Source organism: Entelurus aequoreus, linkage group LG27 (genome assembly GCF_033978785.1).
Source record: "Entelurus aequoreus isolate RoL-2023_Sb linkage group LG27, RoL_Eaeq_v1.1, whole genome shotgun sequence".
Taxonomy (NCBI): domain Eukaryota; kingdom Metazoa; phylum Chordata; class Actinopteri; order Syngnathiformes; family Syngnathidae; genus Entelurus; species Entelurus aequoreus.
In genome coordinates, this window is record NC_084757.1 from 322,683 (window position 1) to 339,764 (window position 17,082).

General features: G+C 42.7%; 1 protein-coding gene across 1 annotated transcript in view; it reads right to left on the minus strand.

The window, feature by feature from the left end:
* Positions 1-17,082, minus strand: part of LOC133644687 (sushi, nidogen and EGF-like domain-containing protein 1) — a 121,804-nt gene that overhangs the window by 2,173 nt on the left and 102,549 nt on the right. The window contains exons 24-29 of the mRNA XM_062039378.1: positions 15,563-15,671; positions 15,415-15,497; positions 13,469-13,567; positions 13,251-13,361; positions 5,202-5,289; positions 5,062-5,135 (exon numbers count right to left, since the gene is read on the minus strand). Of these exons, the coding sequence (XP_061895362.1) occupies positions 5,062-5,135; positions 5,202-5,289; positions 13,251-13,361; positions 13,469-13,567; positions 15,415-15,497; positions 15,563-15,671 (564 nt within the window). The remainder of the gene's footprint in view (positions 1-5,061; positions 5,136-5,201; positions 5,290-13,250; positions 13,362-13,468; positions 13,568-15,414; positions 15,498-15,562; positions 15,672-17,082) is intronic.

The following is a 17,082-nucleotide window of genomic DNA, read 5'->3' on the forward strand; positions in this document are numbered from 1 at the left end:
TAGCATTAAAAGTGTAAAAAGAAGTTAACATCGTTAGCATTAAAAGTGTAAGAAGAAGTTAACATCGTTAGCATTAAAAGTGTAAAAATAAGTTAACATTGTTAGCATTAAAAGTGTAAAAATAAGTTAACATCGTTAGCATTAAAAGTGTAAGAAGAAGTTAACATGGTTAGCCATTAAAAGTGTAAGAAGAAGTTAACATGGTTAGACATTAAAAGTGTAAAAAGAAGTTAACATGGTTAGCCATTAAAAGTGTAAGAAGAAGTTCCTCTATTTAAGAAGGGGAACCGGAGGGTGTATTCTAACTGTGGTGGGTTCACACTCCTCAGCCTTCCCGGTAAGGTATATTCGGGTGTACTGGAGAGGAGACTACGTCTGAAAGTCAAACCTCAGATCCAGGAGGAGCATGTGGTTTTTGTCCTGGTCGTGGAACTGTGGACCAGTTCTATAGTCTCGGCAGCATCCTTGAGGGTGCATGGGAGTTTTCCTAACCAGTCTACATGTGCTTTGTGGACTTGGAGGAGGCCTTGGACCAAGTCCCTGGGGAAGTCCTGTGGGGAGTGCTCAGAGAGTATGGGGTATCAGACCGCCAGATTGTGGCGGTCCGCTCCCTGTATGATCAGTGTCAGACCTTGGTCCACTCCCTGTATGATCAGTGTCAGACCTTGGTCCACTCCCTGTATGATCAGTGTCAGACCTTGGTCCACTCCCTGTATGATCAGTGTCAGACCTTGGTCCACTCCCTGTATGATCAGTGTCAGACCTTGGTCCACTCCCTGTATGATCAGTGTCAGACCTTGGTCCACTCCCTGTATGATCAGTGTCAGACCTTGGTCCGCTCCCTGTATGATCAGTGTCAGACCTTGGTCCACTCCCTGTATGATCAGTATCAGACCTTGGTCCACTCCCTGTATGATCAGTGTCAGACCTTGGTCCACTCCCTGTACGATCAGAGTCAGACCTTGGTCCACTCCCTGTATGATCATAGTCAGACCTTGGTCCACTCCCTGTATGATCAGTGTCAGACCTTGGTCCACTCCCTGTACGATCAGAGTCAGACCTTGGTCCACTCCCTGTATGATCAGTGTCAGACCTTGGTCCACTCCCTGTATGATCAGTGTCAGACCTTGGTCCACTCCCTGTACGATCAGAGTCAGACCTTGGTCCACTCCCTGTACGATCAGAGTCAGACCTTGGTCCACTCTCTGTATGATCAGTGTCAGACCTTGGTCCACTCCCTGTACGATCATAGTCAGACCTTGGTCCACTCCCTGTATGATCAGTGTCAGACCTTGGTCCACTCCCTGTATGATCAGTGTCAGACCTTGGTCCACTCCCTGTATGATCAGTGTCAGACCTTGGTCCACTCCCTGTATGATCAGTGTCAGACCTTGGTCCACTCCCTGTATGATCAGAGTCAGACCTTGGTCCACTCCCTGTATGATCAGTGTCAGACCTTGGTCCACTCCCTGTATGATCAGAGTCAGACCTTGGTCCACTCCCTGTATGATCAGAGTCAGACCTTGGTCCACTCCCTGTACGATCAGTGTCAGACCTTGGTCCACTCCCTGTATGATCAGTGTCAGACCTTGGTCCCCTCCCTGTATGATCAGATTCAGACCTTGCCGGCAGTAAGTCAGATCCATTTCCAGTGAGGGTTGGACTCCGCCAAGGCTGCCCTTTGTCACCCATTCTGTTCATAACTTTTATGGACAGAATATCTAGGCACAGTCAGGGCTTTTAGGGGATCTGGTTTGGTGTCTGCAGGATTAGGTCTTTTTGTGGATGATGTGGTCCTGCTGGCTTCATCTGACCAGGATCTTCAGATCTCACTGGATCGGTTCACAGCCGAGTGTGAAGCGACTGGGATGGGAATCAGCACCTCCAAGTCCGAGTCCATGGTTCTCGCCCGGAAAAGGGTGGAGTGCCATCTCCGGGTTGGGGAGGAGACTCTGCCCCAAGTGGAGGAGTTCAAGTACCTCGGAGTCTTGTTCACGAGTGAGGGAAGAGTGGATCGTGAGGTCGACAGGTGGATTGGTGCATGGTCTGCAGTGATGTGGACTGTATCGATCCTTTGTGGTGAAGAAGGAGCTGAGCCGGAAGGCAAAGCTCTCAATTTACCGGTCGATCTACGTTCCCATCCTCACCTATGGTCATGAACTTTGGGTTCTGACCTACAGGACAAGATCACGAGTACAAGACCTACAACCCTATCCTCACCTATGGTCATGATCTTTGGGTTATGACCTAAAGGACAAGATCTCCCACCCTATCCTCACCTATGGTCATGAACTTTGGGTTCTGACCTAAAGGACAAGATCACGGGTACAAGATCTACCACCTTATCCTCACGTATGGTCATAATCTTTGGGTTCTGACCCAAAGGACAAGATCACGGGTAGGAGATCTACCACCCTATCCTCACCTATGGTCATGATCTTTGGGTTCTGACCCAAAGGACAAGATCACGGGTAGGAGTTCTACATTCCTGTCCTCACCTATGGTTATGATCTTTGGGTTCTGACCAAAAGGACAAGATCACGGGTACAAGATCTACCACCCTATCCTCACCTATGGTCATGATCTTTGGGTTCTGACCAAAAGGACAAGATCACGGGTACAAGATCTACCACCCTATCCTCACCTATGGTCATGATCTTTGGGTTCTGACCAAAAGGACAAGATCACGGGTACAAGATCTACCACCCTATCCTCACCTATGGTCATGATCTTTGGGTTCTGACCAAAAGGACAAGATCACGGGTACAAGATCTACCACCCTATCCTCACCTATGGTCATGATCTTTGGGTTCTGACCTAAAGGACAAGATCACAGGTACAAGACCTACAACCCTATCCTCACCTATGGTCATGATCTTTGGGTTCTGACCCAAAGGACAAGATCACGGGTAGGAGTTCTACATCCCTGTCCTCACCTATAGTCATGACCTTTGGGTTCTGACCTAAATAACAAGATCACAGGTACAAGACCTACAACCCTATCCTCACCTATGGTCATGATCTTTGGGTTCTGACCCAAAGGACAAGATCACGGGTAGGAGTTCTACATCCCTGTCCTCACCTATGGTCATGACCTTTGGGTTCTGACCTAAAGAACAAGATCACAGGTACAAGACCTACAACCCTATCCTCACCTATGGTCATGATCTTTGGGTTCTGACCCAAAGGACAAGATCACGGGTACAAGATCTACCACCCTATTCTCACCTATGGTCATGATCTTTGGGTTCTGACCAAAAGGACAAGATCACGGGTACAAGATCTACCACCCTATCCTCACCTATGGTCATGATCTTTGGGTTCTGACCAAAAGGACAAGATCACGGGTACAAGATCTACCACCCTATCCTCACCTATGGTCATGATCTTTGGGTTCTGACCAAAAGGACAAGATCACGGGTACAAGATCTACCACCCTATCCTCACCTATGGTCATGATCTTTGGTTAGGACCTACAGGACAGGATCTCGGGTACAAGATCTATGTTGCTATCCTCACCTATGGTCATGATCTTTGGTTAGGACCTACAGGACAAGATCACGGGTACAAGATCTACAACCCTATCCTCATCTATGGTCATGATCTTTGGTTATGACCTAAAGGACAAGATCTCGGGTACAAGACCTATGTTGCTATCCTCACCTATGGTCATGATCTTTGGTTAGGACCTGAAGGACAAGATCACGGGTACAAGACCTACAACCCTATCCTCACCTATGGTCATGATCTTTGGTTAGGACCTGAAGGACAAGATCACGGGTACAAGACCTACAACCCTATCCTCACCTATGGTCATGATCTTTGGTTATGACCTACAGGACAAGATTACGGGTACAAGACCTACAACCCTATCCTCACCTATGGTCATGATCTTTGGTTATGACCTACAGGACAAGATCACGGGTACAAGATCTACAACCCTATCCTCACCTATGGTCATGATCTTTGGTTAGGACCTACAGAACAAGATCTCGGGTACAAGATCTATGTTGCTATCCTCACCTATGGTCATGATCTTTGGTTAGGACCTACAGGACAAGATCACGGGTACAAGATCTACAACCCTATCCTCACCTATGGTCATGATCTTTGGTTATGACCTACAGGACAAGATCACGGGTACAAGATCTACAACCCTATCCTCACCTATGGTCATGATCTTTGGTTAGGACCTGAAGGACAAGATCACGGGTACAAGACCTACAACCCTATCCTCACCTATGGTCATGATCTTTGGTTATGACCTACAGGACAAGATTACGGGTACAAGACCTACAACCCTATCCTCACCTATGGTCATGATCTTTGGTTATGACCTACAGGACAAGATCACGGGTACAAGATCTACAACCCTATCCTCACCTATGGTCATGATCTTTGGTTAGGACCTACAGAACAAGATCTCGGGTACAAGATCTATGTTGCTATCCTCACCTATGGTCATGATCTTTGGTTAGGACCTACAGGACAAGATCACGGGTACAAGATCTACAACCCTATCCTCACCTATGGTCATGATCTTTGGTTATGACCTACAGGACAAGATCACGGGTACAAGATCTACAACCCTATCCTCACCTATGGTCATGATCTTTGGTTAGGACCTACAGGACAAGATCTCGGGTACAAGATCTATGTTGCTATCCTCACCTATGGTCATGATCTTTGGTTAGGACCTACAGGACAAGATCACGGGTACAAGATCTACAACCCTATCCTCATCTATGGTCATGATCTTTGGTTATGACCTAAAGGACAAGATCTCGGGTACAAGACCTATGTTGCTATCCTCACCTATGGTCATGATCTTTGGTTAGGACCTGAAGGACAAGATCACGGGTACAAGACCTACAACCCTATCCTCACCTATGGTCATGATCTTTGGGTTCTGACCCAAAGGACAAGATCACGAGTACAAGATCTACCACCCTATCCTCACCTATGGTCATGATCTTTGGGTTATGACCTAAAGGACAAGATCTCTGGTACAAGACCTCCTGGCGATGGTAGAAAAGTTGCAGAGTCGGCACTCGTGCTCACCTGGACCGGTGTCGGGGGTCTGGCAGCTTTCTCTGTAGCAGACGTCCTGCTGCACCTTGTAGGTCCTCCTGTACCTGCAGGGACAGGTGAGGGCGCTCTGACTGCTGCACTGGCTGACAGGTGTGACAGGTGACACTTACAGGTAGTGGCACACGCCGCCCTCCCACACGGGCACGCTCTTGGTCTCCGAGTAGAGGCGGGTGCACGGGTGGGGCACTCGCTGGCACGCTGCAAGACAAGAAGGACTTGAATGGGCTTTGGGTAAGCCAGCGAGGGAAAACCACTTGGTGTTGTTTTTAGGGAAGAAATCCAAGGATGGACGATCAAAGTAAAGACAATATATTATTTGTTTAATTAAATATAATATGAAAATATTAATCTAAATGACCCATATTACAACATTAATTAATTGTAATGATTAAACGCATAAATATATTTATATTTAGTCATTAATAATAATAATAATAACTAGAAAATTCGATTTCCGCCATTGGCGCGAACGAGACCTTTTGGACGGTATAACATATGTGGGGGCTTGTTGGCCGGTTTGAAAGTACAAACCCTGTTTCCATATGAGTTGGGAAATGGTGTTAGATGTAAATATAAACGGAATACAATGATTTGCAAATCCTTTTCAAGCCATATTCAGTTGAATGCACTACAAAGACAACATATTTCATGTTCAAACTCATAAACTTTATATATTTTTTTGCAAATAATAATTAACTTACAATTTCATGGCTGCAACACGTGCCAAAGTAGTTGTGAAAGGGCATGTTCACCACTGTGTTACATGGCCTTTCCTTTTAACAACACTCAGTAAAGGTTTGGGAACTGAGGAGACACATTTTTGAAGCTTCTCAGGTGGAATTCTTTCCCATTCTTGCTTGATGTACAGCTTAAGTTGTTCAACAGTCCGGGGGTCTCCCTTGTGCTATTTTAGGCTTCATAATGCACCACACATTTTCAATGGGAGACAGGTCTGGACTACAGGCAGGCCAGTCTAGTACCCGCACTCTTTCCCTATGAAGCCACGTTGATGTAACACGTGGCTTGGCATTGTCTTGCTGAAATAAGCAGGGGCGTCCATGATAACGTTGCTTGGATGGCAACATATGTTGCTCCAAAAGCTGTATGTACCTTTCAGCATTAATGGTGCCTTCACAGATGTGTAAGTTACCCATGTCTTGGGCACTAATACACCCCCATACCATCACACATGCTGCCTTTTACACTTTGCGTCGATAACAGTCTGGATGGTTCGCTTCCCCTTTGGTCCGGATGACACAATGTCGAATATTTCCAAAAACAATGTGGACTCGTCAGACCACAGAACACTTTTCCACTTTGCATGAGTCCATCTTAGATGATCTCGGGCCCAGAGAAGCCGGCGGCGTTTCTGGGTGTTGTTGATAAATGGCTTTCGCTTTGCATAGTAGAGCTTTAACTTGCACTTACAGATGTAGCGACCAATAGGGTTGGGAATTGACGGATGCATATATCCACATTTATCCATAATTAAGAGTTACTTCTTTTATATGACTTTAGTCATATTTTAAATAGCTAATGTTCCATCTTGTACTCTTTTCCTTTTTTGCATCGTCTCATGACAAAGTGCTTGCACTTTGGACGGCCTTGAAGTAGGAGGCAGAGAAGAGGAGTCCTCCCTGCTTCCCTTCTCGGGCCGACTTGAGATAACGGACACAATGGGCATCTGTGCGGGCGTGAGGGCGGGGGGAGAGATTGAGGAACAGAATGTTTTTGTGATGGTTTTTCAGACCGATCTGGACCGGGCTAAGGAAGGCTTGGGTGCTGGGTTGGTCTCAGGTTTGTCCTCTAAGCTTTGAGAATAAACCACAAAATACCAACTACTGCCTGTTGATTGAATATAAACATCAGTTTATTGCCATAAAAAGAATCTGGGAGAGACTAGCAATTTGAATTCCCCATTGGAGGAATGCTGGTCGACGCAACAGTATCGAGTATCGAGTATCGATTGGAACCGGGACTAACTTTCCGATTCTCCCGGAATCGTTCAAAAGTTTAAATTTCGATTCCTAGTTTCGATACCCAGTCCGCCGACCGGAAAAAAAGAATAAGTTTGCCGACCGGAAGAAGAAGCCGCTGAACACCAACGAAGAAGCGCCCACCGCCGGAAGTGTTAGCATAGCCGAGCCTATGTAGCCGAGCGAGTCAGTCAAGCATGGATAGCGGGCGTCGGCGGTCGAAAGTGTGGCTTTATTTTACTAAAAAAAATGAAATATCGGTGTGACAGGACTGTTTCGTGCTTAGGAGGGTGCACGTCGAACATGATTAAGCACCTCCGAGTTCATGGAGTACAAATAAATGCGTGTCCCGTCTTCGACGCGCTGCGCCGACCGTCCTCCGACGCCTCTTCCTCCGACGCCCAGCCTGGCACCTCGGTGACCGCACTGCAGTCCGAATCCGGTAAGTAAAACAATATATATGCAATAAATAATGTGTTTTGCGCCAACGTTGAGGCAGCTAACAAATTAGCCCGCATATTTTTTCATAGACAATTTACAACCTGCTAGCCAGGCTCCGCGATGTGCTCAGCGTACTCGGTTCACCGTAGCGGCAATGGGGAAGATGTCGGTGCCACAGACGGAAGAGTGCCACAGAAAGGTCACTGCACACATAGTCAAAAGACTGCATCCCTTTTCAGAGGTGGAATCTCCGACATTTAGGTTAGTTAAGCAATAACGTTAGAGCTAAGCTAATTGATACTGGGCTAAACCGTAACAGCAACATTACATGTTTGTTTATGTTTGCAGGGATATGGTGAAAACTCTCAACCCAAAATACATACCACCTTCCAGGGACTACCTGTCAAACACATTGATCCCGGCATGGTACAAGAAGAATCGGAACCGAGAATCGTCAGGAATCGGAATCGAAACAAAGAATCGGAATCGGAATTGTTCGAATTCAAACGATACCCAACCCTAGCGACCAACTGTATTTAGTGACAGTGGTTTTTCTGAAGTGTTCCTGGCCCATGTGGTGATATCCTTTACACACTGATGTCGCTTGTTGATGCAGTACAGCCTGAGGGATGGAAGGTCACGGGCTTAGCTGCTTACGTGCAGTGATTTCTCCAGATTCTCTGAACCCTTTGATGATATTACGGAGCGTAGATGGTGAAATCCCTAAATTCCTTGCAATAGCTGTTTGAGAAAGGTTGTTCTTAAACCGTTCAACAATTTGCTCAGGCATTTGTTGACAAAGTGGTGACCCTCGCCCCCGTCCTTGTTTGTGAATGACTGAGCATTTCATGGAATCTACTTTTATACCCAATCATGGCACCCACCTGTTCCCAATTAGCCTGCACACCTGTGGGATGTTCCAAATAAGTGTTTGATGAGCATTCCTCAACTTTATCAGTATTTATTGCCACCTTTCCCAACTTCTTTGTCACGTGTTGCTGCCATCAAATTATAAAGTTAATGATTATTATCAGTTTGAACATCAAATATGTTGTCTTTGTAGCATATTCAACTGAATATGGGTTGAAAATGATTCACAAATCATTGTATTCCGTTTATATTTACATCTAACACCATTTCCCAACTCATATGGAAACGGGGTTTGTGTGAGCAATAATAATAAGGGCTGCTTTGCCTGCTACAGCAGGCCCATAATAATAAGTCTGAGCTTCTCTGCTTAGACACGACTTGAGAAAAACAGTAGAAAATGCATGGAAATATTATTTGTCCTCTTCATCATTATGACTGTGTTGTGTATATATATATTATTATTAGGGATGTCCGATAATGGCTTTTTGCCGATATCCGATATTCCGATATTGTCCAACTCTTTAAATACCGATATCAACCGATACCGATATCAACCGATATATGCAGTCGTGGAATTAACACATTATTATGCCTAATTTGGACAACCATGTATGGTGAAGATAAGGTACTTTTTAAAAAATAAAATAAAATAAGATAACTAAATTAAAAACATTTTCTTGAATAAAAAAGAAAGTAAAACAATATAAAAACAGTTACATAGAAACTAGTAATGAATGAAAATGAGTAAAATTAACTGTTAAAGGTTAGTATTATTAGTGGAGCAGCAGCACGCACAATCATGTGTGCTTACGGACTGTATCCCTTGCAGACTGTATTGATATATATTGATATATAATGTAGGAACCAGAATATTGATAACAGAAATAAATGGGGGGAGGGAGGTTTTTTGGGTTGGTGCACTAATTGTAAGTGTATCTTGTGTTTTTTATGTTGATTTAATAAAAAAACAAAAAAAACAAAAAAAAACAAAAAACGATACAGATAATAAAAAAAACCGATACCGATAATTTCCGATATTACATTTTAACGCATTTATCGGCCGATATTATCGGACATCCCTAATTATTATGTTATTATAAAGTAGTAAGGGTGCACGCTGAGACTATTAACTACTTAGTGCATCTTTCTTCATGCAGCCTGCAGCCACGTTAGCGCGTAACAAAGAATGGCGAGCGCCGCCATAAAAGGACGTAAAAATAGCGCCGGTCTATTCGTGTTCACGCCCCCGAGCTTCAACCGTCAAGTCTTTGTTCTTGTTGGTTGGCCCACCCGTCATTTATGTAATTAGCAAACCTTGTCATGCTAACGCCGTCAATTTAGATGAGCGCGTGCTAACAAGCAATTGTTAGCGTCAACAAAAGCCCGACAGACTTTTAAAGAGCTTCTTAGCGGCTCCTGTTTAGATGCACGAGTGTGTTTGCAATCAAACATTTAGTGGCGCCTGGCTGAGGCCTGAAGTCAGACGTGCATCGGCTGCTATGCTAACACCCACTGGGGCGTCACAAGTTAGCAGGCAGGAGCTAAGTATGCTAACATTGGTCCATTGTCGCCTTAAAAACACTTCTACTGTAGTTAGTCAAAGAAATATGTAGCTATCGCCAACAAGTTAACACGTGGGAGCTAACGATGCTAACATTAGTCTTTTGTCACCTTAAAAAAACATGTATTGTAGAGAGCTGAAAAAAAACATGTAGCTAGCATTAACAAGTTAGCAGACTGCTAAGTACGCTAACATTGGTCTCTTGTCGCCAAAAACACTTTTACTACAGTTAGCCAAAGAAAGATGTAGTTAGCATTAACAAGTTAGCAGACTGCTAAGTACGCTAACATCGGTCTCTTGTTGCCAAAAAACACTTTTACTACAGTTAGCCAAAGAAAGATGTAGTTAGCATTAACAAGTTAGCAGACTGCTGAGTACGCTAACATCGGTCTCTTGTCGCCAAAAAACACTTTTACTACAGTTAGCCAAAGAAAGATGTAGTTAGCATTAACAAGTTAGCAGACTGCTAAGTAAGCTAACATTGGTGTCTTGTTGCCAAAAAACACTTTTACTAGTTAGCCAAAGAAAGATGTAGTTAGCATTAACAAGTTAGCAGACTGCTAAGTACGCTAACATCGGTCTCTTGTCGCCAAAAAACACTTTTACTACAGTTAGCCAAAGAAAGATGTAGTTAGCATTAACAAGTTAGCAGACTACTAAGTAAGCTAACATTGGTGTCTTGTCGCCAAAAAACACTTTTACTACAGTTAGCCAAAGAAAGATGTAGTTAGCATTAACAAGTTAGCAGACTGCTAAGTAAGCTAACATTGGTGTCTTGTTGCCAAACAACACTTTTACTACAGTTAGCCAAAGAAAGATGTAGTTAGCATTAACAAGTTAGCAGACTGCTGAGTACGCTAACATTGGTGTCTTGTTGCCAAAAACACTTTTACTGTAGTTAGCCAAAGAAAGATGTAGTTAGCATTAACAAGTTAGCAGACTGCTAAGTATGCTAACATTGGTCTCTTGTCGCCAAAAGACACTCTTATTTTAGTTAACCAGCGAAAGATTTAGTTAGCATTAAGAAGTTAGCAGACTGCTAAGTACGCTAACATTGGTGTACTGTTGCCAAAAACACTTTTACTTTAGTTAGCCAAAGAAAGATGTAGCTGGCATTAACAGGTTAGCAGACTGCAAATACGCTAACATTGGTCTCTTTAAAAACACTTTTACTGTAGTTAGCCAAAGAAAGATGTTGCTACCGTTCCAAAATGAGCAGACAAGCGCGAAGAACGCTATTGTCGCTTTAAAAACACTTTTACTGTAGTTAGCTAAAGAAAGATGTTGCTAGGATTACCTAATTAGCAGACTGGAGCTAAGAATGCTAACATTGGCATATTGTCCCAATAAAATAGTTACTATTTTTTACAATAACAATAGCCAAAGAAAGACATAGCTAGCATTCATTAGTTAGCAGAAATGAGCTAAGAATGGTTGGAATTGGTCTATTGTCACTTTTACCGTAGTCAGCCAAATAAAGATGTAGGTAGCTATTATAAGTTAGCAGACAGGAGCAACGTACGCTAACATTAGTCTATTGTCACGTTAAAAACACTTTTATTGTAGTTAGCCAAAGAAAGATGTTGCCACCGTTCTGAAGTTAGCAGACAAGCGCGAAGAATGCTATTGTCGCTTTAAAAACACTTTTACTGTAGTTAGCTAAAAAAAGATGTTTCTAGGATTGCCTAACTAGCAGACTGGAGCTAAGAATGCTAACATTGGTATATTGTCCCAATAAAATAGTTACTTTTTTTACAACAACAATAGCCAAAGAAAGACGTAGCTAGCATTCACTAGTTAGCAGAAATGAGCTAAGAATGGTTTTACCGTAGTTAGCCAAAGAAAGATGTAGGTAGCTATTATAAGTTAGCAGACAGGAGCTACGTACGCTAACATTAGTCTATTGTCACGTTAAAAACACTTTTATTGTAGTTAGCCAAAGAAAGATGTTGCCACCGTTCTGAAGTTAGCAGACAAGAGCGAAGAACGCTATTGTCGCTTTAAAAACACTTTTACTGTAGTTAGCTGAAGAAAGATGTTGCTAGGATTACCTAATTAGTAGACTGGAGCTAAGAATGCTAACATTGGTATATTGTCCCAATAAAATGGTTACTTTTTTTACAACAACAATAGCCAAAGAAAGACGTAGCTAGCATTCATTAGTTAGCAGAAATGAGCTAAGAATGGTTTTACCGAAGTTAGCCAAAGAAAGATGTAGGTAGCTATTATAAGTTAGCAGACAGGAGCTACGTACGCTAACATTAGTCTATTGTGACGTTAAAAACACTTTTATTGTAGTTAGCCAAAGAAAGATGTTGCCACCGTTCTGAAGTTAGCAGACAAGCGTGAAGAATGCTATTGTCGCTTTAAAAACACTTTAACTGTAGTTATCTAAAGAAAGATGTTGCTAGGATTACCTAATTAGCAGACTGGAGCTAAGAATGCTAACATTGGTATATTGTCCCAATAAAATAGTTACTTTTTTTACAACAACAATAGCCAAAGAAAGACGTAGCTAGCATTCATTAGTTAGCAGAAATGAGCTAAGAATGGTTTTACCGAAGTTAGCCAAAGAAAGATGTAGGTAGCTATTATAAGTTAGCAGACAGGAGCTACGTACGCTAACATTAGTCTATTGTCACGTTAAAAACACTTTTATTGTAGTTAGCCAAAGAAAGATGTTGCCACCGTTCTGAAGTTAGCAGATAAGCGCGAAGAATGCTATTGTCGCTTTAAAAACACTTTTACTGTAGTTATCTAAAGAAAGATGTTTCTAGGATTGCCTAATTAGCAGACTGGAGCTAAGAATGCTAACATTGGTATATTGTCCCAATAAAATAGTTACTTTTTTTACAACAACAATAGCCAAAGAAAGACGTAGCTAGCATTCATTAGTTAGCAGAAATGAGCTAAGAATGGTTTTACCAAAGTTAGCCAAAGAAAGATGTAGGTAGCTATTATAAGTTAGCAGACAGGAGCTACGTACGCTAACATTAGTCTATTGTCACGTTAAAAACACTTTTATTGTAGTTAGCCAAAAAAAGATGTAGTTAACATTCACAAGTTAGCAGATCTACGCTAACATGCTACGTACGCTAACATTGGTCGCTTTAAAAACCCTTTTACTGTAGTTAGCCAAAGAAAGATGTCGCTACCGTTCTGAAGTTAGCAGACGAGCGCAAAGAACGCTATTGTCGCTTTAAAAACACTTTTACTGTAGTTAGCCAAAGAAAGATGTAGCTAGCGTTGACATGTTAGCATACAGAAGCTATGAACGCTAACATGGCGTGTGTGTGTGTGTGTAAACGTACACAGTTGACACTGTCTGCCTTTAAAGCCGGCGGTGCACTGACAGAGCAGCGAGTCGTTCCCGCATGTTCCGCCGTTTAGACACGGCCGACTGCGACAGTCTGGCGCCGACTCTGAAAGACAACAAAATACGCTCAACTTCCACCAAAACAAACCTTTGAAATGCTACGTTTGCTGAGTAAAACTAACTATACAAATGGCTGGGACCATCAGGACCTACCAGGCTCGGGTCTGGAAGCCTCCTCTCGGACCTCCAGCGCCAGGCTGACTTTGTTGCTGGTCTCCTCCATCCTCTCCAAGCGAACCAGCGGCTCGGGCTCTGGGAGGCAAAAACACTTCCTGTCAGGAGTCGGCTTTAGAAAAACCATTTCGCTGACCAGCAAAAAGCCCAGATGTGGTCCCAAGTCAGGACCGTGTGTTGCTTTTCATCTGCGGCATCGCATCTGTTACCAGGTGACTGTTGCGTTTTTGACACTTCCCATATTCAGGCATGTGATTTGACCACAATGAAAAAGACTGAAAAAATTTCCGGGGGTCAGCCAGGTCCAGCCAGGTCCCCCCACCAGTGCCCTAGTGGGGGGACAAGGGAAAAACGCCCCCCGAAGCTCCTGGTTTTTCACCAATTTAACATGCTAAAATGAACAAAGACAGCACCATTTGAAGAAAATATTTTAGTGTTTAAAGACATGAAAACATCATTAATAGAACATACATAACCCAATTATCCTAATGAATCACTGTATATCAGTGGTCCCCAACCTTTTTGTAGCTGCGGACCGGTCAACGCTTGAAAATTTGTCCCACGGACCGGTGAGGGGGAGGGGGAAAGGGTGGGGTGTATTTAAAAAAAAAAAAAATTTTTTTTTTTTTTTTTTACATAAATAAATACAATCATGTGTGCTTACAGACTGTATCCCTGCAGGCTGTATTGATCTATATTGATATAGAATGTATATATTGTGTTTTTTATGTTGATTTCATTAAAAAATAAAAAAATAAAAAAATAAAAAAATTTTTTTTTTTTTTTTTTTTAAATTTCTTGTGCGGCCCGGTACCAATCGGTCCGCGGACTGGTACCGGGCGGTTGGGGACCACTGTATTAGAGGACATTTGATGCTAACTCAGTCAACACTGCCCAAAAAAAAAAAAAAAAAAAAAAAAAAAAAAAAAAAAAAAATTAAATTCTTCTGCGGCCCGGTACCAATTGGTCGGGCCCGGTGGTAGGGGACCACTGCTGTATATGGTTCAGTCCCAACAGTATTTAGTCACTAATATTTACATCTTGTGTTCATTTCACATCCACAGGTGTCACATTGATCAGTGTTATTATCTACAGTTTATTTACAGTATTACCACATTACTTCAGTTCACTTCACACATTAGCTTTCTCGGAGAGCCCTAACATGAGCTTTCCTTGTAAATGTATTTAACAAAATACCAAATGTAAACATTTCATTCTTTTCGCCAAAATAGGATATAAATTTATGAAAATAATTAAACGTGTTTAGTAATGTTTACTCATATTTGAATATAGGAAATAATAATAATAACATTTTTTTTACCCCCAAGATTAAAAAAGACGGAATTCCAACTTTAGACGGAAAAATCACATGCCTGCATATTTAAAACTGTACTGTGTGCTTAGCTGTTGTGTAGCTGCCGGATCCTCCTTTGTAAATGAATAAAATAAATTGTGTTGATTAGAGCAGTGGTCCCCAACCTTTTTGTAGCTGCGGACCGGTCAACGCTTGAAAATGTGTCCCACGGACCGGTGGGGGGGGGGTATTTAAAAAAAAAAAAAAAATTTTTTTTTTTTTTTTTTTTACATAAATACAATCATGTGTGCTTACGGACTGTATCCCTGCAGACTGTATTGATATATATTGATATATAATGTATATATTGTGTTTTTTATGTCAATTTCATAAAAAAATTTTAAAAAAAAAATTTTTTAAATTTCTTGTGCGGTCCGGTACCAATCGGTCCGCGGACCGGTACCGGGCGGTTGGGGACCGCTGGATTAGAGGACATTTGATGCTAACTCAGTCAACACTGCCCATATCGCACATTTGACATGCAATATCATGCGATACTTTGCTGATATCCCACCAACGGCAAAGATAGGAAGGGGATAGACTTAATATTTAGCCAGACGAGGTGCTCAACTCTTCCGATGTCGAAGGACTTTTCTTGGCAAGTGTGAGAACTTGGCGGTGATCTTCCTCCTCCTGTCTATGAGCTCTGTGTACCTGCAACATCAACACAACACTGCTCATTGGTTCATTCATTGGCTCATTCATTGGGGATGACGCACCTTGGCCCCTCCCTCGGTTCTGCTCCGCCCACCGGCTCCTGAGTGTCAGAGGGCCTTCGTCCCGTCCCGCCGGGTCGCTCTCTCCTTGCAGACCTGGCCTCCATGGGCACTGGGCCAGAGGAAACATCTTGTTCAGGGGGATGGCACAGTGAGGGGAGACATTGGCAGTTTGGACTTGCTAGGGTTCAGGACATTGGGCACACAAAACTCATCAAAAACATTACAAATAAAACAAAAGAGTGCAAAAAAAGCACAAAGTCATAAAAAAAAAGGCTGAAGCACAGTTGCTGTTTTTGTCTTTTGACATAGATGACTAAAATATATAAAAATATTTACATTTTTTAGTATGCAGCCTTTGCTGAAAAAGTTTGGACACCCTCGGTCTACTGGAAAGATGCTGGTCAAAGATCCTCTATGTGACGAGACCACTGTGCTGTTTAATGGAAAGATGCCAGTCAAAGATCCTCTAAATGACGGGACCACTGTGCTGTTTAATGGAAAGATGCTAGTCAAAGATCCTCTACATGACGGGACCACTGTACTGTTTAATGGAAAGATGCCAGTCAAAGATCCTCTAAATGACGGGACCACTGTGCTGTTTAATGGAAAGATGCTAGTCAAAGATCCTCTACATGACAAGACCACTGTGCTGTTTAATGGAAAGATACTAGTCAGGATCACTGTGCTGTTTAATGGAAAGATGCTAGTCAAAGATCCTCTATATGACGGGACCCCTGTGCTGTTTAATGGAAAGATGCTAGTCAAAGATCCTCTAAATGACAGGACCACTGTGCTGTTTAATGGAAAGATGCTAGTCAAAGATCCTCTATATGACAGGACCCCTGTGCTGTTTAATGGAAAGATGATAGTCAAAGATCCTCTATATGACAGGACCACTGTGCTGTTTAATGGAAAGATGCTAGTCAAAGATCCTCTATATGACGGGACCCCTGTGCTGTTTAATGGAAAGATACTAGTCAAAGATCCTCTATATGACAGGACCCCTGTGCTGTTTAATGGAAAGATGCTGGTAAAAGATCCTCTATCTGACGGGACCACTGTGCTGTTTAATGGAAAGATGCTAGTCAAAGATCCTCTACATGACGGGAACCCTGTCCTGTTTAATGGAAAGATGCTAGTCAAAGATCTTCTACATGACAGGACCGCCGTGCTGTTTAATGAAAAGATGCCAGTCAAAGATCCTCTAGTCTCCAGCATGTGACAGGAGCCAAAGATCCACTATGTTATGTTTAAGGCAAAGATGCTTGTCAAAGATTCTCTATGTGACAGGAGCACTGTGACATTTAAGACAAAGTCACTAATCAAAGATCCTCTATGTGACAGGAGCACTGTGACATTTAAGACAAAGTCACTAATCAAAGATCCTCTATGAGACAGGAGCCCGGTGACATTCAAGACAGAGTCACTAATCAAAGATCCTCTATGTGACAGGAGCCCTGTGCAGTTAAAGCCAAAGACACTCGTCAAAGACCCTCTATGTGACAGGAGCACAGTTATGT